General features: G+C 46.6%; 1 protein-coding gene across 6 annotated transcripts; it reads right to left on the reverse strand.

Moving 5' to 3' along the window:
* Positions 1-6,379: 6,379 nt before the first annotated feature.
* On the reverse strand, positions 6,380-16,723 carry PIGV (phosphatidylinositol glycan anchor biosynthesis class V). Of its 6 annotated transcripts, none has more exons than XM_082440629.1 (5): positions 16,640-16,723; positions 15,542-15,631; positions 13,348-13,482; positions 9,029-10,150; positions 6,380-7,210 (listed from the first exon to the last, which is right to left on the reverse strand). In XM_082440629.1, exons 3-5 carry the CDS (start codon positions 13,423-13,425, stop codon positions 6,929-6,931), a joined length of 1,482 nt encoding a protein of 493 aa, XP_082296755.1. In that variant the 5' UTR covers positions 13,426-13,482; positions 15,542-15,631; positions 16,640-16,723; the 3' UTR covers positions 6,380-6,928. The 6 variants fall into 6 exon arrangements, with proteins under 6 accessions (XP_082296755.1, XP_082296760.1, XP_082296759.1 ...); XM_082440634.1 differs by lacking the exon at positions 16,640-16,723 and adding an exon at positions 16,199-16,622 and having other exon boundaries at positions 15,542-15,626; XM_082440633.1 differs by lacking the exon at positions 16,640-16,723 and adding an exon at positions 16,199-16,622.
* Between the last annotated feature and the right edge of the window lie 7,026 nt (positions 16,724-23,749).

Raw genomic sequence — 23,749 nt, forward strand, 5'->3', positions numbered from 1 at the left:
TGCTTCTTGACTACAAATTGTATAAGATCGAAAAAGGTCTTGAACAACATGAGGTGAAAGATGTGATCACCTCTAAGGCAAATAGCAGGTGAAGAGTGTGGCCTTTCCACTTACTTCATATGACTTCAATGTAGCCACCATTACGTTGAGAGTGAGGCAAGGGGGTGATGAGGATATAAATATATCAGCTTGAGAATTCTATCTATGAAAGAACTTGAGTGTGGTTAGTGTCACATGGATCTGACTAGAAGCAAATAGAGCAGAAATCTGTTGTGTTAATTATGTGTGTCAACTCAGCTAGGCCACAGTACACAGATACCTGGTCAAATAATCTAGATGTTTCTGTGAAGGTTTTTCTTCAGATGAGAGTAACATTTAAAACAGTAGACTTGAGTAAAAGCAGATTATCCTCCATAAATTGAGTGGGTCTCATCCAATCAGTTGAAGGCCTTAATAGAAAAAAGACTGACTTTTCCTGAGAAAGAGGTAATTCTGCCAGTAGACTGCCTTCAGACTCAAATTATAACATCAGCTCTTCCACTGGGTCTCCAGCTGCTGGCCTATTCGGCAGATTGTGGACTTGCCAGCCTCCACAATCATATGAGCCAATTCATTAAAATCTCTCTCTCTCTCTCTCTCTGTACGTATATAGATACATACATACATATAGATATAGATACACACACATGTACATCCTATTGGTTATGTTTCTCTGGAGAATTCTGACTTATATACCAAAAATATATATATATTTTTAAAGCTTGTGTCTCATTACTTCTTTTTATTTTTAATTTAATGTTTATTTATTTTTTATACATTTATTTATTTATTTATTTTTGGCTGCGTTGGGTCTCTGTTGCTGCACGTGGGCTTTCTCTAGTTGCGGGCTTTCTCTAGTTGCGGCGAGCAGGGGCTACTCTTTGTTGCAGTGTGTGGGCTTCTCATTGTGGTGGCTTCTCTTCTTGCGGAGCACGGACTCTAGGTGCGTGGGCTTCAGTAGATGTGGCGCTCAGGCTCAGTAGTTGTGGCTCGTGGGCTCTAGATAGCAGGCTCAGTAGTTGTGGTGCACGGGCTTAATTGCTCCACGACATGTGGGATCTTCCTGGTCCAGGGCTTGAACCCGTATCCCCTGCATTGACAGGTGGATTCTTAACCACTGCGCCACCAGGGAAGTCCCTACTGTCTATTTTTTATTGAAGTAAAGTTCATTTACAATGTTGTCTCTTTTTAAAAAATATTTTTATTATTTATTTATTTGGTTGCGCCGGGTCTTAGTTGCAGCGGGGGGCTCCTTAGTTGTGGCACGCGAACTCTTAGTTGTGGCATGCCTGTGGTATCTAGTGCCCTGACCAGGGATCGAACCCGGGCCCGCTGCATTGGGAGTGCAGAGCCTGAACAACTGCGCCACCAGGGAAGCCCCTCCAAAAATACTTTGAGGTAATTGTATTGCCAAAGAAATTATGAGCCCAAAAGAAAAAAGAAAAAAGCTTTGACTACCTAAATTTAATATGAAATCTCAAGGGATCCTGAATAGCCAAAACAGTTTTGTACAAGAAGAATAAAATTGGAGGTCTCATACCTCCTGTTTTCAAAACTTACTACAAACCTACAGTAATCAAAACAGTGTAGTATTGGCATAAAGAAAGGCATATAGATCAATGGAATAGAATAGAGAGCCTAGAAATAAACCCTTGCATATACAGTCAAAAGATTCTGACAAGACCTCCAAGACCTTTCAATGGGGAAAGGACAGTCTTTTCAATAAATGGTGCTGGGAAAACTGGATATTCACATGTATAAGAATGTTAGACCTTTACCTTACACCACATAGAAAATTTACCCCAAATGGATAAAAGACATGAACTTAAGAGCTAAAACTATAAAACTGTTGGAAGAAAACATAAGGCAAAATCTTCATGATTGGATTTGGTGATGATTTCTTGCATATGACACTGAAGGCACAGGCAACAAGAGAAAAATAGATAAATTGGACTTCAAAATTAAAAACTTTTGTGCATTGAAGGGCACTATCAACAGAGTGAAAAGGCAACACATGAAATGGGAGAAAATATCTGTAAATCATATATCTGATTAATATCCAAAATATATAAGGAACTCCAACAATTCAACAACAAACAAACAACCCAATTTAAAAATGGGCAGGGACTTCCCTGGTGGCACAGTGGTTAAGAATCCACCTGCCAATGCAGGGGACACAGGTTCGATCCCTGGTCTGGGAAGATCCCACATGACACAGAGCAACTAAGCCCGTGCACCACAACTACTGAGCCCGCGCCCTAGAGCCCGTGAGCCACAACTACTGAGCCCATGAGCCACAACTACTGACCCCACGTGCCACAACTACTGAAGCCCAAGCGCCTAGAGCCCACGCTCTGCAACAACAGAAGCCACCGCAATGAGAAGCCTGCGCACCGCAATGAAGAGTAGCCCCTGCTTACCACAACTAGAGAAAGCCTGCGTGCAGCAGTGAAGACCCAAAGCAGCCAAAAAAACACAGGGCAAACGGGGACTTCCCTGGCAGTCCAGTGGTTAAGATTCCGCACTTCCACTGCAGGGGGCGCAGGTTCATCCCGGCCAGGGAACTAAGCTCCTGCATGTCACGTGGTGCGGCCAAAATAAATAAATAAATAAAGGGCAAAGGATCTGAATAGACATTTCTCCAAAGGTATACAAATGGCCAATAAGCACATAAAAAGATGCTCAACATCACTAATCATTAGGGAAATGGAAGTCAAAACCACAGTGAGATACAACTTCACACCCACTAGGATGGCTAGTATTTAAAAAAAAGAGAAGAAGAAAAAAAAAGGAAAATAAGTGTTGGTGAGGATGTGGAGAAATTTGGATCCTTGTGCATTGCTACTGGGAATACAAAATGATGCAAATGCTGTGGAAAACAGTATAGCAGTTCCTAAAAAACAACAACAACATAGAATTAACATATGATCCAGCAATATATACTTCTGGGTATATACCCCAAAGAATTGAAAACAGGGACTTGAACAGGTATTTGTACACCAATGTTCATAGCAGCATTATTCGCAATAGCCAAAAGGTGGAGCTATCCAAGTATATCCCTCAACAGATGAATGGATAAACAAAATGTGGTGTATACATACAATGGAATATTATTCAGCCTTAAAAAGAAAGGCAATTAAAAAAAAATTTTTTTTATTGAAGTATAGTTGGTTTACAATGTTGTGTACAGCAGATAATATTTGTTTCTGGTTTTTTAATGATGACAATAACGATGATGATGATAAAAAATAGCTACCATTCATTAAGTTCTTACTATGTACTACGTGCTATGCTAGTGTTTTATCTAGTGCTTTATCTCATTTAATCTTCATAACTACTCTGTGTGGTAAGTGATGTCACCCCCCATTTTAGAGATGAGAAAACAGGTTTAGAGAAGTTGAGTCACTTGCCCAAGGTTTTACAGGCCCTCCTTCTCTCTCTACATTTTTTCTTTTTGACAATCCCATCCAATATCATGGCTGCTATAATTATCATGTCTGTGTGGATGGCTCCCTGACCCCTCTCCTTGTCTCCTGGTCCACATTTCCTGGCATATGAATGTGCTGATGGCATTGTAAACTCAACATGTCCAAAATGCAGCTATTCTTGTGTTAGTACTGTTCTAAACATTTTTCATTTAATTCACATAACTCTGAGAGAGATAATATTATTATTCATATCTATGAGGTAGATAGTGTTATCCATGTTTTACAGATGAGTAAACAGAGGCCTAGAGATTCAGTATCTGGCTCACCTTTACACAGCTAGTACACAGTGGAGCTGGGCTTGGGGCTGATTTCAATGCTTAGACCACAATAATGACAATACCTCAGTTCCACTCAAACTGAGCTCTCCCTGTCCTGTTCTGTTTCCTGCTTCCTATATTCATTCTCTGCCCTTAACTTCAAATCCTACTGTTCTTCAAAGTCCAACTCAAAGGCCATTCCCTACAAAGTCTTTTCAAGTATTCCAAGCTGGGAGGGATCGCCATCTTGTGTGAATTTACAGAAAACTTACTCTGTACCACACTTACCTTTTCCCAAGCATACAAGTAAAATTTTAATTCATCCTCACCATAAAAAGTTCAAGTAGAGAATATTGAGCAAGAAGTTTAAGTATTTCTTCATTCCCCAGAATTTATTAGTTTTTTCCTTGACTAACGTTCCTGTGTTTCTGCTAGAAACTCTTATCAGGCAGCTATTTGAGGACAGGAGGCAGGGCGAATCTTCTTTAGTCCCCTAAAACAGGCCTTACTAAACAATTGCTGAAAGAATCAATCAGTTGCAAATCCCATGAGCCTGCACACACTACATTTTTTGGATGAGGGTGAGAGGGTCTGTTTAAGAAAAGTGATTTTTTTTTTCAGGGGGACTGGTAAAGCCATGTCAAAGGCTCCCTCTCCTCCCACCTTCATTAAAGAACAAAAAAGCATCTACTTCTAGGTACATAAAGCGTCTGGTTTCTGTTTTAGCTGGGTCTCAGAAGGAAATGACTTTTCTCTGAAATTGTAGCCGCCCAACCCAGCTGCAGCATTGTTAGACCTCAGGGTAAACAGGAAGCTTCCTGCCTTGGGCCCTTCATATCCCTCTCGTAGGCTATTAAAGACTGTTAATAGGATAGTAAAAGGACAGCTGCTGGCCATAAAATCAGCCCATTCCTTAGATCCTTAGAGAACTAGATCCCTCCAAGGTCAGAGAGAAAACTGTGTCCATCTCCAGGTCACACAAGGTATGTCCACCTAGCTGGGGTCCTCACTTAACTCCTCTATGATCAGCTGTAACTGATCTTTGCAAAATACCAGAGTGATTTAGTTCCTTGGTATTCGTTGAGAAATGAGAGGTTCGCATTTATAGGGTTTCCGGTCCTTGAAATCATTCGTTTCTGGGGGTGACGAGGTCTAGTGTGAACGTTAAGCTGAGACTGCCAAAGCAGTGAAATCACCCCCTACCCTGCGGAGTTTGAGTCACCTCTTCCAGTAGGGAAACAATCAGTCCTGATTATCCCCCCAAAAGAGGCAAAGAGGTCAATCCATGAGAGCAAACAGTCTAGTACTCCTACCTCTGCAATAAAGAGCTGAATCAGGCTCTCAACTCTTCCTGCACACAGGGTGGAAGTCCCCAGATTTGCAGCTGTGGGTGAGGAGGGAGGGAACAGTTTCTGCCAACTGGAGGGACACTAGGGCAGGGGTGATCATCTTTTGCCAAGAAGGGCACTCGGGTGTCTTGGCAGAAGGCAGAGGGCTGTCCCGATCTGTGTGTACATTTTCAGAAGCATTTGACTCTGGACCAAATTCTCTCAGCTGTGCTAAAGCTGGGGCGATGGATGGGAAATGCTTATTGGCCAGGCTGACTAGGAGCTCCAACAGAGGGTGCTGGGGCTCAGCCAGGAACTTCCCTTCAGCTGGCAAGTTTAGCTTTCAGTCATGGTCAGAGGGAGCGTGTCAATCCATCTATTTCCAAGTTTCTGCTTGTTGGAATTTTTGGCTCAAACGGGGAAAGAGTGGTGATGATGCAGAGCCTCTTACCTGGCTCAAAGAATGAGAAAAAATAGCTCAGCAGGGGTCAAGATTTTACTACAATTATAGAGACAAGCCCATTACCAAATGGGGGCCAGGAAGATACCGTTTCATTCAACCCTGGACTTACCTACAATTTATCAATTCCTGCTGCTGTGTTGGCTCATCTGACCCTTACCTACCGATCAAGAAAGCACAGGCACTCAGGCAGGGCAGGAAAACCAGTCACTGCTCACACATTGAACATTTAGTTGCCCCTGGGCAGGCTTACTTACACAGGACAGGGAGCCTTATTTGCCAAGTGTCACTGCTTTCCCTCATTCAAAGGAAACACCACTGAAGTTACTCCTCGGAGTGCTGAAAAGAGGAGAACTGGATATTTTTTCCAGTAGGATAATGTAATTTTCCCCTAGTTTCAGGAGAGGTAACTAAGGCTCTGAAAACTCTCCCAAGGTCACACAGCTGGTAAGTGGGGCTTTACGGGGAGGACCAGAATCCAGGCCTCCTGCCTCCTCATGCAATGTTCTTCTTACCATGACTTTTTTCCCCCAAGTAACTTGTATTAATTTTTTTTGCATCAATTGACCTTTAATATCCAAATGAAGTGTGGATGCAGAGTATGTGGCAGGGTCTCAGCCCTTAATTTGTATTATTTTTTTAAAAAGGTAATTTATGGGAATTCACTGGTGCTCCAGCTCGGTGCTTTCACTGCTGTGGACTGGGTTTAATCCCTGGTCAGGGAACTAAGCTCCTGCAAGCCGTGCAGCCAATAAAATAAAATAAAATAATTTAAAAAATAAAAATAAAAAGGTAATTAATCGCAGATATAATCAAAAGTTGTTTAATTTGCATATCTTTGTAAGGTTTTTCATATAAATAAATGAACAAATCATGAAAAAAGTCATCAGAAACAATGTCCCATTTAGGAAAGATGGTCCCATCTTACTTAGGCTACACTGTCCAGGCCTCCACCATCGCTGTGTGGATGATGACCAGCTTGTCACCTAGAGCCTTTGATGAAATTCACATTTAAATAATTTACATTTAAATTTACGTGTGGGTAGGTGGTAAGTTTAAGACTATCTCTGCTATGGTTGATTGACAAGACAGATCCAGGTATGCTTTAGACCTGGAAGAATATTTCTTCATTTACAGAGAAAATAGTTACTACCTTAAAATCTGCCATAGCCAGGACCAGAAAGAAGGGGCTCTCTAGAGGCTCACACTTCTCCCATTCCTAACCAACCTTCAAGGAGAGAGAGGTTCTAACAGGGCAGAGTAAGGGTTCCAGGGCAGCTCAGGCAGCCCCAGCATGTATTTGTACTTTCAGACCCTGGTTAAGTCTGCTTCAAGCCTGTCCCCTAAGTCTCCAGGTCATGTCCAAGGTAGGAAGTTGCAATGCAGGAGTAGTCCCAGGAGCCAGTAAGTCAGGAAGTAGCCTAGAATGCATCGTGTGACCAGAGAACAAGTTTTCCAGTTGTACAAGAGTCCCATGATAGAGTTTCTGGGGACCTTTTGTCCTGGTGGGGAGTCCCCTGAAAGAGGCTTCCAAGGCACAGTCTCTAGGGATCTCAGCAGCGGTTCTTGATCCTGAAGCAAGTGAGCTGAAAACCAGTACACGATAGGAGTGGAGGAGCATAAAAACCTGGTGAGAACCTGGAAATCATAAGAGGGGGAAAACCCACACAATTACTGGAATGTCACTGCCTCAAACTGGATGAGCCTGGGACTTCCCTGCTGCTGGGTGAGCTATAGCTCTAAGACTAGAAATGTATTACACTGGAAAAGATATTCATTCAGCAGAGCTTAGGATCTGCCTTATAAAGCTGTGCATGACACCAGCCAGGTGCTGCAATGTTACAAATAAACATGGCTACACACTAATTACCACAATAATGGGCCAATTGATACTAAAAATTCTATGGGGGTTGTGGTCAGGGGACTTCTCTGGTGGTCCAGTGGTTAAGATTCCGCGCTTCCAACGCAGGGGGTGTGGATAAGATCCCTGGTTGGGGAACTAAGATCCCACATGCCACGCGGCATGGCCAAAAAAAAAAAAAAAAAAAAAAAAGTCTGTGGGGTCCACTTTTAGCCCAGGGCCAGGACTCTTATCCCCTGCCCCGTGAAACGGTTCCCTCATCCCACAGGGATGGCAAAGCAGAGAGAAAGGGGGCAGGGGATCCTGTGGTTCAACACTGTCCCTCTAGGGAAAGTCAGAGCCAGGTCTCCAAATGGTCTCCCTCATCTATCCTTGAAACTCTAAGCTTTGCTGGCACTCACGCTAGTAGCTCATCCAGCTACAAACACAGAGTGCTCCTTTCTATTTCCCCTGTGCCTCTTAGTCACACAGCTCAGAGAACTTCACAAACAGCCAATGTGCGCCTCCAAGAGGCAGCAACTGCTGAGGGGTGGCCAGCATGGAGACAAAAAGACTTCCTCAGGGGCTTCCCTGGTGGCGCAGTGGTTGAGAATCTGCCTGCCAATGCAGGGGACATGGGTTCGAGCCCTGGTCTGGGAAGATCCCACATGCCGCGGGGCAACTGGGCCCGTGAGCCACAACTGCTGAGCCTGCGCATCTGGAGCCTGTGCTCCACAACAAGAGAGGCCGCGACGGTGAGAGGCCCGCGCACCGCGATGAAGAGTGGCCCCCACTCGCCGCAACTAGAGAAAGCCCTCGCACAGAAACGAAGACCCAACACAGCTAAAAATAAATAAATTAAAAAAATAAATTAAAAAAAAAAAAAGACTTCCTCAGGGTTTATGGTGGACCTGGGGCCACAACCAGGAACCAAAAAAAATCGAATGTATGATCAAACCCTTCCCATCCCTCTCTATCCTCCCCACCAACTGAACATTGCACAAGATCGCTCCTCTGAAAATGGAGCACCTGCCAGAGCTCAGAGTACCTCAGAAAGTCGACATTCAAGCAGACATTCTGGGTATAGTTGTATGTTAGGGGAAGGTCCCAGAGATACCCTCTGTGCTATTCCTGTAACTCAGTCAGATCAGGTCCTTTCACAACTCTCGTTGTCTTCGCACATGCCCTTCCATTTGCCCAGAATGTTCTTCCTCTGCTTCTTAAATGGAATTCCTTCTTACTCTTCAGGACCCAGCCTAAATATGATGCCCTCCTCACCTCCTTCAGCCAGTTAGCCACTTATTCCTCTGTGCTTTCACAATACTTTACCTCAAAAATATCTCCAATTCCATCCCACTATACTATAATTTAAGCTGTTAAATGTCTGTCTCTCCATTTTGACCACAAGACCTACTAGGGCAGCAATCTTAACTTATTTATGTTCTACCCTCAGTGATCTGACCCAGGAACTCACACTAAAAACATCCCCAAATAGTTGTTGAATGAATAAATTAGGTACAGGTCACTCAAATGGGAGAAGTTAAATGTCCTCCCTGTCCCTGACTAAGGGGTTTGGCCTGTGTGCCCACCTTTTCCCAGCCAGGAGTCCACCTCACCTGAACATGCATGCACAGACTGCCGAACAGCAGCAGCACTGCAGCGTGGACTAGGTACACAAACACCCGAGGACTGAGGAATCCAGGACCAGGCTTCTCTGGGGTCTCTTTGTTCTTGCTCCTTTGCATCCCAAGTGTAAGGCAGAGCCAAGGATGGGTGGTCACATATGTCCAAGTTGCCCAGGCAACCAGTATAGCCATTGGTGCAGCCAGTAGAAAATTGGGCACCTGCTTGAGTTCATAGTATCTCAAAAAGCCAACATTCCAATAGATATCCTGGATGTAGCTGTATATTAGGGGAAGTTCCCAGGAGCACCAAGGCGGCTCATTTCCCTCTACGATTCGGTAGCCCTTGTCCACAGCTAACTGCAACAAGGGCTCAGGAATGGGGTAGGCTGAGCCTGGCAGACAGAACTGGGTATAGGCGTAATATTGAAAGAGGGCAAAGGGAAGGCTAAGTGTGAGCACTGACAGGAACACAGAGCCCATCAGCTTCAAGAGCTGTCTCAGGGGATTCCGCACCACGAGAGAAGAGAAAAAGGCTCGGCACTGAGAATGCACGAGGAAGCCAACGTTGACCAGCCCGTTGGAGCGCACGCCCGTGGCAAGGGCAAAGAGGAGTCCACTAGTCCAGCTTCGGCCCCTTTCCAGCTGCCCCAGGGCGCTGAATGTCAGGAGGGCAAACAAAGCTTCTGAGTAGCCAGCCGCCAGGAAGACATTGGCGGGGCTGAGGCAGAAGAGCAGCGCTCCATAAAAAGCCTGGCGGGGACAGCGCAAAACCAGACAGCCCAGGTCATGAAGCGCAAGTGCGGCCAGCACGGAGAACAAGGAATTGAGCGATGCTACTGAGATTAGCAGGCAACTCCGTAGGCTCAGTAACCCCCACAGGGGTCTCAGCAATTCAGTCCCCACCAACAGGACCAGGGGGAAACCAGGGAAGAAGGCAAAGTTGTGCTCATACAGGTAGCCATACTCAGCAATGAACAGGAAGTGTTCAGCATCCCAGTGAGATAGGCCGCCCAGGAGACTTTCCACAAGTTGGTCCACAGAGCCGGAGGGGGTGAGGCGAGGAGGAGAGAAGGCTTCTGCATGATGGTCTGGGATGATGGCATTGAAGAGAGCCTGTGGGATGAAGGAGAACTAGGATTTTGGTTGAGCCAGTGGAAGAATTACCATTTAATAAAATGAGGAGGAACAGACATGTTGGGGAAGAATCACAAGTTAAGTTTGAGATGGACATTCCAGTGCAGAGGTCAACGAGACAGTGAGATATATGAGTCTGAGGGTCAGGAGAGCAATCAGGGCTAGAGATACAAATTTGGGAGTCATAAGTGTATGGATGATATTAAAAGGTGTGAGACTGAATGAGATCACCCAGGGAAGAAGTGCAGCTAGAGAAAAGAAGAGATCCGAGGACTGGGCCTCAGACATGTCAACATTTAGAGGCTCGAAAGAGAGTGAGGATCTAGCAATAAAGGTAAAGAAGGAAGGTCAGTGAGGTAGGGAGGAAACCAGGAGAGCATGGTGTCATAGAACCAAGTAAAGCAAAGGAGTGATCGGCTCTTAAATGTTGCTGATAGGTCAAGTAAGATGGGGACTGAAAACTGACCGCTGGCTTTAGCGATGGGAATGTCATTGGTGACTTTGACAAGAGCTACTTCAGTGGAGTGGAGGAGAGAGAAGACTGCCTGGACTGGGTTCAGCAGAGAAGGGGAGAAGTGAGACAGCAGATACAGACAACCGTTTGGAGGAGTTTTCCTGTAAAGGGAAGCAGAGAAATGGGGTAGTAGGTGAATGACATTGTGGGGTCAAAAGAAATCTTGTTGTTTTTTTTCCAAAGGTGGGAGGTAAGTATTTGTTTGCCAATGGGAATATCCAGTGGAAAGGAAACCACTGAGGTATGCAGGCGAGAAAGGGAAGAATTGCTGGAGCAGGCAAAAGGGGATGGAATCTGCTGTGGAGGTGGAACTGGCCTTAGAGAGGAGACAGACAGTTCATCCACCCTTCAGTAGTGAAGGCACAGAGGTGCAGATGTAGGTATGCTGATGGCTGTGGTGGAAGTATTCAGAAGGTTACTTCTTATTGCTTCTACTTTTCTGAATTTTCACTCAGGAAAACAAGCTGGGGAAAAGGTGCTAGAGACTTGAGAAAAGAGGAAAATGTGTAAAATAAGTCATCTATGACCCTAGTTCTCAAAATAGGCTGTGCACTGGAATCGCCCAAGGAGTTTCAAAAATACTGGTGCCTGGGTTTCCCTCCTGACACAACATTGATGACTTAACCAATATGGGGTACAGCCTGGGCGTTTAGATTGTTTTTAGCTCTCCCAGCTGATTCTGATGTGCAGAAAAATTTGAGAGAATGGGTGAGCAACTGGACCAGGGAAATACACTAAGATTGCCAGGTAGCACTAAGGACTCACTTGGGTTAATGATATTGAATACAAAGAGACTAGTTAACACAGTTGTGTGCTTTTCTCTGGGCAGATGCACGCGTGGAGTAGACACAGAATTGAATTTAACCAAGGTTGGGCTTTTGTCTTGTGATTAAGACATAGGGAGAAGGGAGCGAGTGAGTTGTACGTGTATGCATGGTGGACCATGGAATCTAAGCTGGGTAAGAAGTGGAGCTGAAGCCATGAGGTAGGTGAGGGACAGTGAAACCGTGGTAGAATCAATGGATAAGTCCTGAGGGAGTGGAAGAATCGTTAGAACTGGGGTAGTGGAGGGAGTGAACTGGAAAGATAGGAGATAGTGGTTAGATGTATTAGCTTTATTAATACTGAAACCACCAAGAAATATACAGTAGTGCTGGAAAGAGCAACAGTGAATCAGGAGCTAAAACCTTCAAGGAATGAGGAGGAATGAGTTGTGGCTAAAAGAGATGACAGCAACAACAAAGGGTAACTGGGGTATAACCTGATGGCATGAGCTTTAAAGCTGGAAGGGGGGAGGGGAGGATAATGAAATAGCATTATTATTAAATGTCTTTTTGCCCCATTAGATTTGGTCAGCTACTTAAGGGAAAAGAGATAGTGACTTTTTATACTCCCACGTAGCATAGTTCTTTGACCAGAGCAGGAACTTAATAAAATTTGGTGGTTGAGCAAACAGTATAGAGGAAACATATTTGTTTCCAAATCACCATCTGAATTAGAACCCAGCTGTCCTGGTACCCTATCCCAGATGCCGAGTCACAGTATTGCTCCCTTAGTTCCGGCAATCATTCAGCTGATGCTGGTTCAAAGACAATCATCAAGTCAGTTTTCCAGCCTAGCAACAGGAGTATAACCTCATTTTTAAGGTTCTTTCCTTTTTCGGTCAGTTTCTTTATCAGGCCACTTCAAACAGTGAAAACAAGTGGGAAAGAAGTGACAGTCACAGGTAACAGCCCTAGTCTCCAAGCTGAAGACACTTCTAACTAAACCTGGGACCCAGCAGAGGCTGTTATGCCTCATATAGTGGCGGAGGAGAGCAAAAAGGAGTTTTCCACAAAGGAACCACCGATGAGCCTCAGAGAGAATGTGCTTGTGATGAAAGGCACATATAATATGCTAATAGAACATCCCTAGGGTGTTGACATACATTCAACAATAACAGATACTGAAGACCTACTAAGCACTGGGCACTGTGCTAGGCACCATACATAGTTCATATATACCTGAAATTTGATTAAAATATGTATCAAGGGCAGCCTTGGAGGGGAAAGGGAGTTGCAAAATGCATTCTGGGGGTTGTGAGTGGGTGAGACAGCAAGGGGACACAGCTGGGGGAAGAGTAGGAGACACTGCTGACTAAACAAATGTACACAGATGGTCTCAGGACAGTGCCACCGCTCTCCCACTCAACTGACTGATGCAACGCTCAGTCTCCTGGTCAGGGGACCCAGGGCAACGCTTTGAGCTGTCACACCCTAAACCAGAACACACCTGTTCTGGTTACAGAACATCATGGTCTGCTGGAAAGACCACTAGCCCAAGAGTAAGGAAACCTGGGGTCTGATTCTGGTCCTTCTCTAACTTGCCTTGTGACTTTAAGGAAGCCATTTATCCTTTCTGGGCCTCAGCTACTTCATGTGTAAAATAAGAGATTAATAGATCAAAATAAATAAATAAATAAATATAAAATAAGAGATTAATAGGTCATATCTAAGAGTCCTGTCCACTTTTCAGCTATGTGGTCTAGGTCTCTATAGTTCTAACCACATGGTCGAGGTGGGGGGGGCGCATCTGGGAAAGGGAAAGAAGATGAGGCCTATTCTTAACGTCTAGCCCAGTCATGTGGCAATGGCATGTTCAGGACAAAAGATCAGAGACTGACCTGCAGCACCAGAGTCAGGACACGGCAGCTGACTGCAAACCCCAGGACCTCTTTCCGGGATGTGTCCAGGGGCCACATCCTCTCACCACCAGGAATTCAGGGGGGCTGCTGCCAGGGCTGAACTCCCTCAGGCTTCTAAACTCCAAAACCCAAGGAGGAAATGTCACACATGGGCAGAAAGTAAATTCTTGAAAGCATTTTTCATGAAAACATCACCCCTGCTTCAGGACTACTATGGCAAACTTAACCACCTTACTTTCCAGATGAGGAAAAAGCATCTTAAAGGCAGATGGAACCTCTTGGTGTCACTCTGAAGCACTGTATTCTTGTAGGGGAAGTTCCACACAGGTAGGCATGAAGCTGGAAAGCTAAGCTCACAGAAAACCTTTAAAAGCCTGTTGAGTGCCCCTATCCAGGAACTAAAGACCTGGGTTCAAGTCCTGACTTTGTCATTCATAAGTTCTCATTTTGTTCTTCTAAGCCTCAGTTCTCTGTGTATAAAATGAGATCGGGGGACTTTTCTGGTGGCACAGTGGTTAAGAATCCGCCTGCCAATGCAGAGGACACAGGTTCGAGCCCTGGTCCGGGAAGATCCCACATGCTGCGGAGCAACTAAGCCCACGTGCCCTAACTACTGAGCCTGCGCTCTAGAGCCCGTGAGCCACAACTACTGAGCCCGCGTGCCACAACTACTGAAGCCCACGCGTCTAGAGCCCGTGCTCTGCAACATGAGAAGCCACCACAATGAGAAGCCCGCGCACTGCAAAGAAGAGTAGCCCCCGCTCACAGCAACTAGATAAAGCCCGCGCGCAGCAACAGAGACCAATGCAGCCAAAGATAAATAAATAAATTTATAATAAATAAATTAATTAATTAAAAAAAAATGAGATCGGACTATTTTGCCTGTCTCATGAAATTGTCACGGTGGTGAAATGGACTGAAGTGTGAAGAAGTACTACCAAATCTATATTGTGGTTGCTGTTATTTAGTGTGTGCCCTTTCTCTGTTGCCCAGAATAATAAACTAGGTCCCAAACCAGAGTCCCAAAAGTGGGGCATAGAACTGAACTGGAAGACCATAATGACTACACACTCTAGTTAAGCTCTCTGATGTGTGTTCAGCTGGTCTGTTAAATTAAGTGGAGAAGGAAAAGAAAACCACCACTCAGCAGGACTTCAGCCAGCTCACATTGCTAAAACAAACTTAGGGGGACGACAGAGTCGACTACTAGGGATGGGGAAAACTGTTATTTCCCATCTCTTTGTTGGAATGGCAGCAATGTATAAACAACTGCAAAGCCATTCTGAGGGAAGGAATGCACTTTAAGGCTTTTTTTTTTTTTTTTTTTTTTTAACAATTCCTTGTGCTAAAAGAAGTAGCAATGGCCCCTACGGAACCAGTCGGAAATCAGAAGGAAGGGCAAGAGCATCAGAGGCAGCTCCACAACTTGGGGTGAAGAACTAACCCTAAAGGAAAAAATACTAGAACTGAGAAATTAACAGGGAGGCCTGGAAGACTTTTCTTTCTTCTCTTATCTGGCTAACACCTATCAAACCTTTAGGTCATCACTTGTTTCTGGACTTCTCTGACTCTCACTAGACTATGTGATATGCTCTCATTACACTCTGCCTTGTCGTCTTTATTGCTATTGCTTATTTAGGTTGTTTATGAGGGCAGGGCCTAGCACTACAAACAGGCATTTTAAGCCTGTGTTCTAATTGAGGGGAAGTAGCAAGCACTGGATATGGCTTCACCAGTTCATTGGCTCTGGATATAAAATCCCTGCTCCGGGTACTCCTCCCAGCATATCTCATGTTGAGAGCAAAACGACAAAGTCACAGAAGCCACAGGAAAACACAGTTTCTCCAGAAAACTGGCCATAAGCAACAGTTCTCTTTCCTCTCAGCACAAGGGGGCGCCTGTTGCTTACTCCATCACCAGGAAGCCTGGAGGAAGGGAGGGGCCACAAACGCCACACCGGTTTGCTCATCAAAATTCAGTTCAAAGGCAAGCTTTTGAAATCCCCCCAACACTGCCAACATCTGACTCGCCGAATCGAGAGGAATCGTAGAAACAAGCACAGCCAACCTTACACGGCCGCTGGTTCTCCATCCTAGGGTGAATTCACTTTTTCCCTTCCTTCATTTCCCACCCACATGCAGAAGAGTTGGAAAAAGAAAAGCACGGAACCCACCTCTGCCTCTTCACCAGGCTTCCATTCTTCCTTTCCTTTCTCCAGAGTCACGCTCTAGACCCAGCGATCACAGAAGACTTGTAGCCTACACTTAGTTTACAGGTAAACCATGTGAAAACAAAAATAAAGCCAGTGAGCTCTCCCTCTCAGCTAATTGCGGGCTTCACTTCCCAACAACCCGTTTACGAAATCACAGACCCTCTGAACTGGCAGGACACTTACAGAGCAACTAGTTTTACTCTATTATCCCGTGAGATAAATATGCCCCAGAGAGGTGAGTAATAAAATTCTCCAGAGTTTTTACATCAGAGATCTCATTAGACCCTGTGTAATTACCATCGCCATTTTATGGATGTGGAAACTGAGGCTCACTGGGGTCAAGTGGGACTCCCAAGGCTATATTTAAGGAGAATGTCTTTTTTTTGTTTTTTGTTTTTTGTCTGAAACATCAATCTTTCCACCAGCCGTCACTCCTGCCAAAGGGGATGCGCTCTTTCAGAGCCAGAATTACAACCAGGGTCTCCCAACTCCCAGCCCAGGACTTGTCCAATGACAGCGCATGCTCTTGCTGGCTATGCTTAGGTCAGGGAGGGCCCTATCTGAGCAGATAGGAAAACCTGTTGAATCGGAGCCCAGGACTCTCTGGGTAAGACTAACATCCTCGGGGGCGGGCGGGGGGTGGGTGGTGGTGTTCGGACCCAGGGTCCTCAGGACCAGAGGCCTTGCTGGCCGCCGCGAGGCAGGGGCCGCCTTCTGCCAGCCTAGCCGGGTCCGAAGCCCGTTCTAGCCCTTTCCTTTCGGACACAGTCCCAAGCGGGGATTGGGCATCTCCTCTCCCCAAAGGGGCCACGGCTCAGAGGTTACTCTCGAGGGGGCCAGCGAGGCCCGGCCCGGCCTAGGGCCGGAAGGCAGGGGAGGGCGGGAGGCTGTAACGGAAGAGGCGGCACTGGGAGGCCGCTCTGGTGGAGGGGCGGGGCTCCTCGCTTCTCGGCGGCCTCCGCCTCATTTCCCTCGGCCTCCGTTTGACAACTTCCCTCCCCCCCAGAACTCCGAGGCTCCCAAGCTGGCGCCGGATCCCCAGCGCCCGCCGGTCTCTACCTCCCAGGCGGGGCCCGAACCATAGTTCCTCCATCCGGGCCCCCGAGCGGCCGCGCCTGCGTACTGGCTCCGCTGATGGCGGCCCCGCCCCGCTCCTGCCGGGACTCGGAGCTGCCCCGCCCCCCGCCGCGGCGGCCATGTTGAGTCCTGGCGAGCCGGGTGTGGACGGCGTAACTTGGAGGCTCCGCACCCCTCCGCCTTGGCACTTTACCGCTTTGGTGACACCAGGGGTTCCTCAGCCCCTTCCCCCCGCCTTAAGTTAGTCCGCCGGGACTGCTGTCTCCGAGTCGGTGCTCTTGCCCCAGTTGCACCCCACAAACATCCACTGAGTTCCCGTGTGGGCCAAGGCCCTGGGAGCTGGGGGCTGCCCCGCGGCCTCTTAACGGAAGGCAGAGCCGCACTTTCCCTGCTGTCAGGCAACAACAGCTCAGTACAGGGCCTGGCACACAATAGCTGTTCTCTGAAGGGAAAGAAAAGCCTGCTTGGGGCTTCTGTGGCCAGGAGCGGCCCCCTGCGTCCTGGGCGTGAAGAAAGTGGGGATTCCCCCCGACTTTCCCCTCCTCCGGCTGCCCGGGACCTTCGCTCCCGCTGCAGCCCGCAGCCCCACCTCCCGTGGCTGACGAGGGCGATGAAGGAAACTTCAGAGAACGCCCCCCAGGACTCCTCTCTCCTTCCTTACTCAAGCAGTTTCTCTCTTGTAGAAAGTGGGCCCAAAAAAGCAGAAGAAAGAAAGAAGCTAACTCAACAGAACTGTCTGTTCGGGAGGAGCGGCCCGTTGGGACCCCTGTAACGGAAACTGTTAGAACAACTTTGCACCCTCCTTAAAGGAAATAGATAATAAATCCTTCTCCGTTGGTGGATTTCTCGTTTCTCAGGATTCCAAAGCCTTCTGTGGTTTCAGTTATCTGCCCTCCAAACGAAGCTAGGGTCTGGGTTAGCCTCTGGCCACAGCCCTGGCGGAGGGAGGGCTTTATCTTCCGCCACAGCTACTACTGTGGGTGGGAACAAAAGAGGTGGTTGCTCTCGCTCCAGGCGAAGACAGCGAGCCCACAGCAGTTCTCTGGGGGCCGGGGACTGTGCCTTTTGATTCTTTATAGCTCATTTCAGGCCCTGGGGCCTGAACTGCCCTCAGGTATTTGTTGTGTGTAAGGTGGATAAATCACGTTTTAGTTGTGGTGTGTTGGAGGAGAAGGGGAAAAATGGAGTTTAGAACCCCAGGTTTTCCGGTGACACACCCTTGTTCTCAGCTCCGGAGGGATGTGAGTGAATCGGCAGAGCCGTGGGGCACACTCGTGCCTGGGGCCTAAGGTTGTGGCTTGAATCTCTAGGAGTCTGTGAGGCTCCAAGCAGTACTGTGTTTGCAGAGACAAAACTGAGAAATGAACTATCCTTCCTTTGTGAATTCACAAGGGAAAAAGACATGCATTCTTAAGGTTCCCTCTGTTCACACCAAATTCCCTCAAAAATCTGTTTGTAAAAAGGACAGGGGTCTCTTTTGACACATCAGAATGTTTTTTAAAAGCTCAACTGTCACCCTTTAGAGGTAGAACTTTGTCTAGCTCTTCAGCTCTACTTTCTTGCAATCTCTCCTTCCTTTCCTTCTCTACTACCCACCCCCCTTCTCTTCCGCTCTGTTTCCTGTTTCATTTTCTGGCTGCTGCTCCAACTGGAAAACAAGGAAGCTGAATCTTGTGCTCTCAAAGCTCTGGCTTGTCAGAATGGAAGAGGACTAGGTGGGATGGGAGGGGTTCTGGGCCTTCAAGGCTGTGAGTAAGTAGTGGAGGAGGCAGCTCTCTCCAGTCTGCTTTTAGAGTCTGCAGCTAAAATGGAGCCTGCATCTACACAGGGAGCCAGCTGAGCGGCCAGCACTGTGGGAGAGCCGGAGAGACAGGGACGTATCCCAGGGCTCCCAAAAGATTCTACACCGCCCAGCCACTTCCATAAAGAAGCAAATATGCCACACCACCAAGAAACGGTTTCATAATACAAATCCCAGACTAAATTAAACAATGTAAGCAGTGCATTGCTGTTTCTAGACTCCTAGAATGTAAGAGACTTACAGCATTTCTGTTTCTGAACTTGCCTGGCTCTGCTCTTGCTGTTTCCCCTGTTTGAAATGCTTCACTGCCGACGACTCTTTGGCCAACGCACTATATTCAGGTCTCAGCTGAAATGTCACCTCCTTGGAGAAGCTTTCTCTGTCTACCCAGCCACAACTGCCACCCTGTACTATTCCATCACCCTGTTCTGCTTTCTTCATAGCACTTATTATCACCTGGTTGTCCTGTCCATGAATTTTACTCATTTCATTGTCTGTTTTCCTCTTAGGGAATGTAAGCTCTATGAGAGCAGGGGCCTTGTTCACCAACGTGTTACCAGCACCTAGAACAATGCCTTGCACATTGTGTGTACTCAATAAGGAACTAGTGAATAAATCCGTTTGTTTAACCTGATACCTGCACTTTATGGATGAGGGAACTAAGGCTCAGAAAGAAGTGACTGGCCTGAAGTTACACAGCTAGGGGCAGAGGTGGGATTTGAATTCAGGTCTTCAGCCTCCCTGGCTGTTTTGTTTTGTTTTGTTTTTTACCACCCCACAGTATTTTAATCTGTCTCAGGTTTACCTCTTTCCCTCTCTTCCTTTTTTTACCACACAACTAAGAGTCTTTACGGGTTATGCTGAGAATTCTACATAAGGCACACCAAGTCTTAACAGCTCCTACCTACTCTTTCCTCCATTAAATTAGAGTTTTATCTTTTTGATTTATTCAACGAAATAGGAGTGCCTACTATGTGACGGGGATGAGGCTGTAACATCAAGCAAGACAGACACAGTTCTTGTCCTCATGGAGATGATAATATCATCCACCTTATGGATTTTATAGTGCTTGGCACAAAGTGCTTGATAAACATCAGCTGTTAGGGACTTCCCTGGTGGTCCAGTGGTTAAGAATCCGCCTTCCAATGCAAGGGACACGGGTTGAATCCCTGATTGGGGAACTAAGATCCCACATGCCGCAGGGCAACTAAGCCCGTGCGCCACAACTAGAGAGCCTGAGTGCCGCAACTACAGAGCCCACACGCTCTGAAGCATGCACGCCACAACAAGAGAGAAGCCTGTGCGCCGCAAATGAAAGATCCGGCGTGCCACAACTAAGACCCGACGCCGCCAAAAATAAATAAATATTTAATTTTAAAAAAAGGTGGGCTGTTACAACTCCCTGAACAAAAAAGGGGAGCAAGTGATTTTCCCACTGAAGATGTGAAGGAAGTTTGGGAGTTCTCATGGAGCACTCACTCTCCCTGGAGCAACCTGACGACTCATTTTTTTCTGTAGCTGCCTTGCTCTGCTGCCACATCTGGAGATGGCCTTGGCCATCTCTCAGTAACTCAGTTTCCAGACACCAAACTTTCCGTGGTCCTAATCCTAGGGGAATGGCGGAGTAGCTGATCCTGATCTTGGCTTTGAGGCCAGGCCATTATGGGACAAAAGTGAGCACACTGGCCTCTGATTCTGTCACTGCCAGCTGTTAGTAGGCAGGGCTAATGCCTGTGATGACAGGCAGCTGTACCTTACCCAAACTTTATGCTACTTCTTTTCGTGGGCATTCGTTGGCAGTTTCCAAGGATGCTAGATGACACTTAATCCATCCTGAAACTAGGGGTGGCACTAATCAGGTCTTGGACATTTACCAGAGGCATCCTTTTTGGCCCTGGCCATACATATCACTTGAGGATGCCCATCCACCCTGGGACAAGGACCCCGCCCTTCTTCCCAATTTCAGGAGCCAAATGCTGATCATTTAAAGGCCACGGATACTAGGTGTTTTTCACCCTTTCTTCGGTGTTTGCCTTTCGGTAGTTAGAAAACCTTGACCCCACCGAGAGGCCCAGTGGGAAGGGCCTTAGCCACTTGGGGGTGGTAGTGGCCGCAAGGCAGAAGAGCCAATGAGGTTGAGAGTATTGTTTAGGCTGGACTTGGCTGCTCTCCAGCCTTGAAAGAAGGTTACGGTCACTTGCGGGGCTGGGGAGGGAGGAGCCTGGGAAAAGAACTACTTACTGGCCACACCCCTGGGTTCTCTACTGGCGAGGTTCTATTTACTTCTCAAAAGCAAATTACTCACAGCTCAGTGGCTAGCAGCTCTTTCGGCCTGCGGTAACTCCAGTCAGAAACTGGACACCAGGCTAGGCTCCTCCTGCATTGCAGGAGAGCAGATGAAAAGAACCCAGGAAACCAAACTCCTAGGCAATGCTCCACACACAGCCCAGAAATGCAGTTTCTAGATTAGAAATTGGAGTTTCAGAAGCCCAGAGCAAAAATAGCCAATAGCAGTATTACTCACCAAAATATAGATATGAAAAGCTTGCCATTTAGTTTTTTCCAGAAGAGTCCTAGGAAGGCATCTTAGCTGACAGAGGTTAGCCAATTGTCTCTATTTCCCCCTCTCTCAATGGAGAAGTATGAATTATTCATTCCTGTCCCTGACCCAAATATTAACAACCACACTTAGTTTGATGAACACTTGACTGAAATTCCTGGGACAATTTTACCTCATGCTAAACACAGCAAAAAACCAATCTTGCCTGCTGTGCTCCACAGCTGTGTCCAGTTACTACCCCTGGTTGTCCTTCAACCCAGGAAGGAGGTGGAGTGTGGTATATTAGGAAGAACACGGGCCTTGGAGTCAGGGGGACCTTTGTGTTTGAGCTCAAACAAGCTGCTTTCCTCATCTGTAAAATGGGAGCCAGAATACTGACCTCACAGGCATGGGACTGTTGTGGAATTATTTGATGTACTATGTCTGGTACACAAGTTGGTACTTAATAGAAACCTTTTGTTTTATTTTGCTTCTAAGTGTCCACAATAATAGCATTTTCTCTGTTACTGCTTCTGGTTTCTCCATTGTTTCCCTAAGGAAGGAGATGAATAGAGAAGCTATATATTGCAACATTAGCCTTATAAATGTAACTGCATCTGGCCAACATCTACCATTTCATTCAACAGCTACTTAGTAAGTGGCTACTATGTGCCAGGCTGTTCTGTAGGACAGGGATATAGCAATGAACCAAACAAACCCCCTGCCCTCAGAGAACTTACATTAGTTACAGTGGAAGACAGTAGGTAAGTACAATATACAGTAAGCCAGATGGTAACAAGTGCTATAAAGAAAAATCAAGCAGAGAAGGGAAATGAGGCAGGGGAACAGATTGCTATTTTATTATTTTTTCTGGCTGCACCACGCGGCACGCAGAGCTTCCCCAACCAGGGATCGGACCCGTGCCCCATGCAGTGGAAGCGCAGAGTCTCAACCACTGGACCGCCAGGGAAGTCCCAGATTGCTATTTTAAATAAGGTGGCCAGGGAAAGATTCACTGAGCTGATATTTGAGCAAAGACCTGAAGGAGATGAAGACTTGAGCCATGCCGTTATCTGGTGAAAGAGTATTCTGGACAGAGGGAACAATAAGTGCAAAGGTCTCAAGGTGGAAACAGCTCTGTATGGTGGAACAAGCAATGGGGAAGAGAGAAGACCAAAGAGGTAACAGTAAGATAGATAACTGAGGGCAATGTAGGTCATTACAAGGATCTGGACTTTTACTCAGAGTAAGGCTGAAGCACTGAACGATTCTGATCTTAGGTTTTAAAGGGAGCATTCTGGTTGCTATGTTGAAAATAGGTTCAAACACCAGGCAAAGCAGAAGCAGGGAGGCCAGGGCCAGTTTGGAGGATATTTTGAGTTCAAGAAAGATATGATGGTGTCTTGAATTACAGTGGTAGTAGCTGGACTGAGGATTATTTTTTGAAGAGAGCTAACAGACTGGATGTGGAAGTGAAAGGAGTCAAGGATGTTTTTGTCCAAGCGATGGAGTTGCCATTTCCTGAGAAAACTATGGGAGAAGCAGGTTTCTAGGGGAAGACAGGGCATCTTAGGCATATTCAAATTAAAAACTTTCAAGCAGAGATGTCAAGAAGGCAGCTGAGGACTTCCCTGGTAGCGCAGTGGTTAAGAATCCGCCTGCCAACGCAGGGGACACGGGTTCGAGCCCTGGTCCAGGAAGATCCCACATGCCGCGGAGCAACTAAGTCCGTGCGCCACAACTACTGAGCCTGTGCTCTAGAGCCCGCGAGCCACAACTACTGAGCCCATGTGCCACAACTACTGAAGCCCGCACGCCTAGAGCCTGTGCTCCGCAATGAAGAGTAGCCACCACTCACGGCAACTAGAGAAAGCCCACGCACAGCAGCGAAGACCCAACTCAGCCAAAAATAAATAAATAAATAAATTTATTAAAAAAAAAAAAAAAAAGAAGGCAGCTGAGGGCTACCCTGGTGGCACAGTGGTTAGGAATCCGCCTGCCAATGCAGGGGACACGAATTCGAGCCCTGGTCCGGGAAGATCCCACATGCCATGGAGCAACTCGGCCCACACGCCACAACTACTGGGCCTGCACTCTAGAGCCCATGCGCCACAACTACTGAAGCCTGCGCGCCTACAGCCCATGCTGTGCAACAAGAGAAGCCACCGCAATGAGAAGCCCGCGCACCAAGATGAATAGTGGCCCCGGCCCCGCCGCAACTAGGCAACCAGTCCACACGCAGCAACAGACCCAACGCAGCCAAAAATAAATAAATAAATATTTTAAAGATTAAGAAAAAAAAAAAAAGGGCAGCTGAATGCTCTAATCTGGAATCAGGGAAGAGAGCTGGTCTGGAGAAATAAATGGTTAAGCTGGAGGCTGACTCCAGATAGTAGTCTTTTTAAATATTTTTAAGAAAAACAGAGATCCTCCCTTTGCCAACTATTTCCAAAAGTTTTTCCCTAGAGTATCATCAATTTCTTTGGCTACTTAAACCCACTTTACTTCAAGAGGCTAACAAGCTTTTTATGCCTAGAACTTCTTCTTGCAGGTAAAATCATCTCTGGAGTTTTCTTAAAGTCAGACTTACACTGTGGAAGGTCAAGTGAATATGGTGCAGAAATGACAGGGTCCAGGATGCCACCATTTAGGGAGAGAGTATACCAAGGGGGACTCGCAAGAACAGGACTAGCTCCCCAACACCCCCAAAAGGGTCAAGATTTTAAACAGTTTAAAAATAAAAAGCTTCACA

This window comes from Balaenoptera physalus (assembly GCF_965194825.1).
Source record: "Balaenoptera physalus genome assembly, chromosome: 1".
NCBI lineage: Eukaryota > Metazoa > Chordata > Mammalia > Artiodactyla > Balaenopteridae > Balaenoptera > Balaenoptera physalus.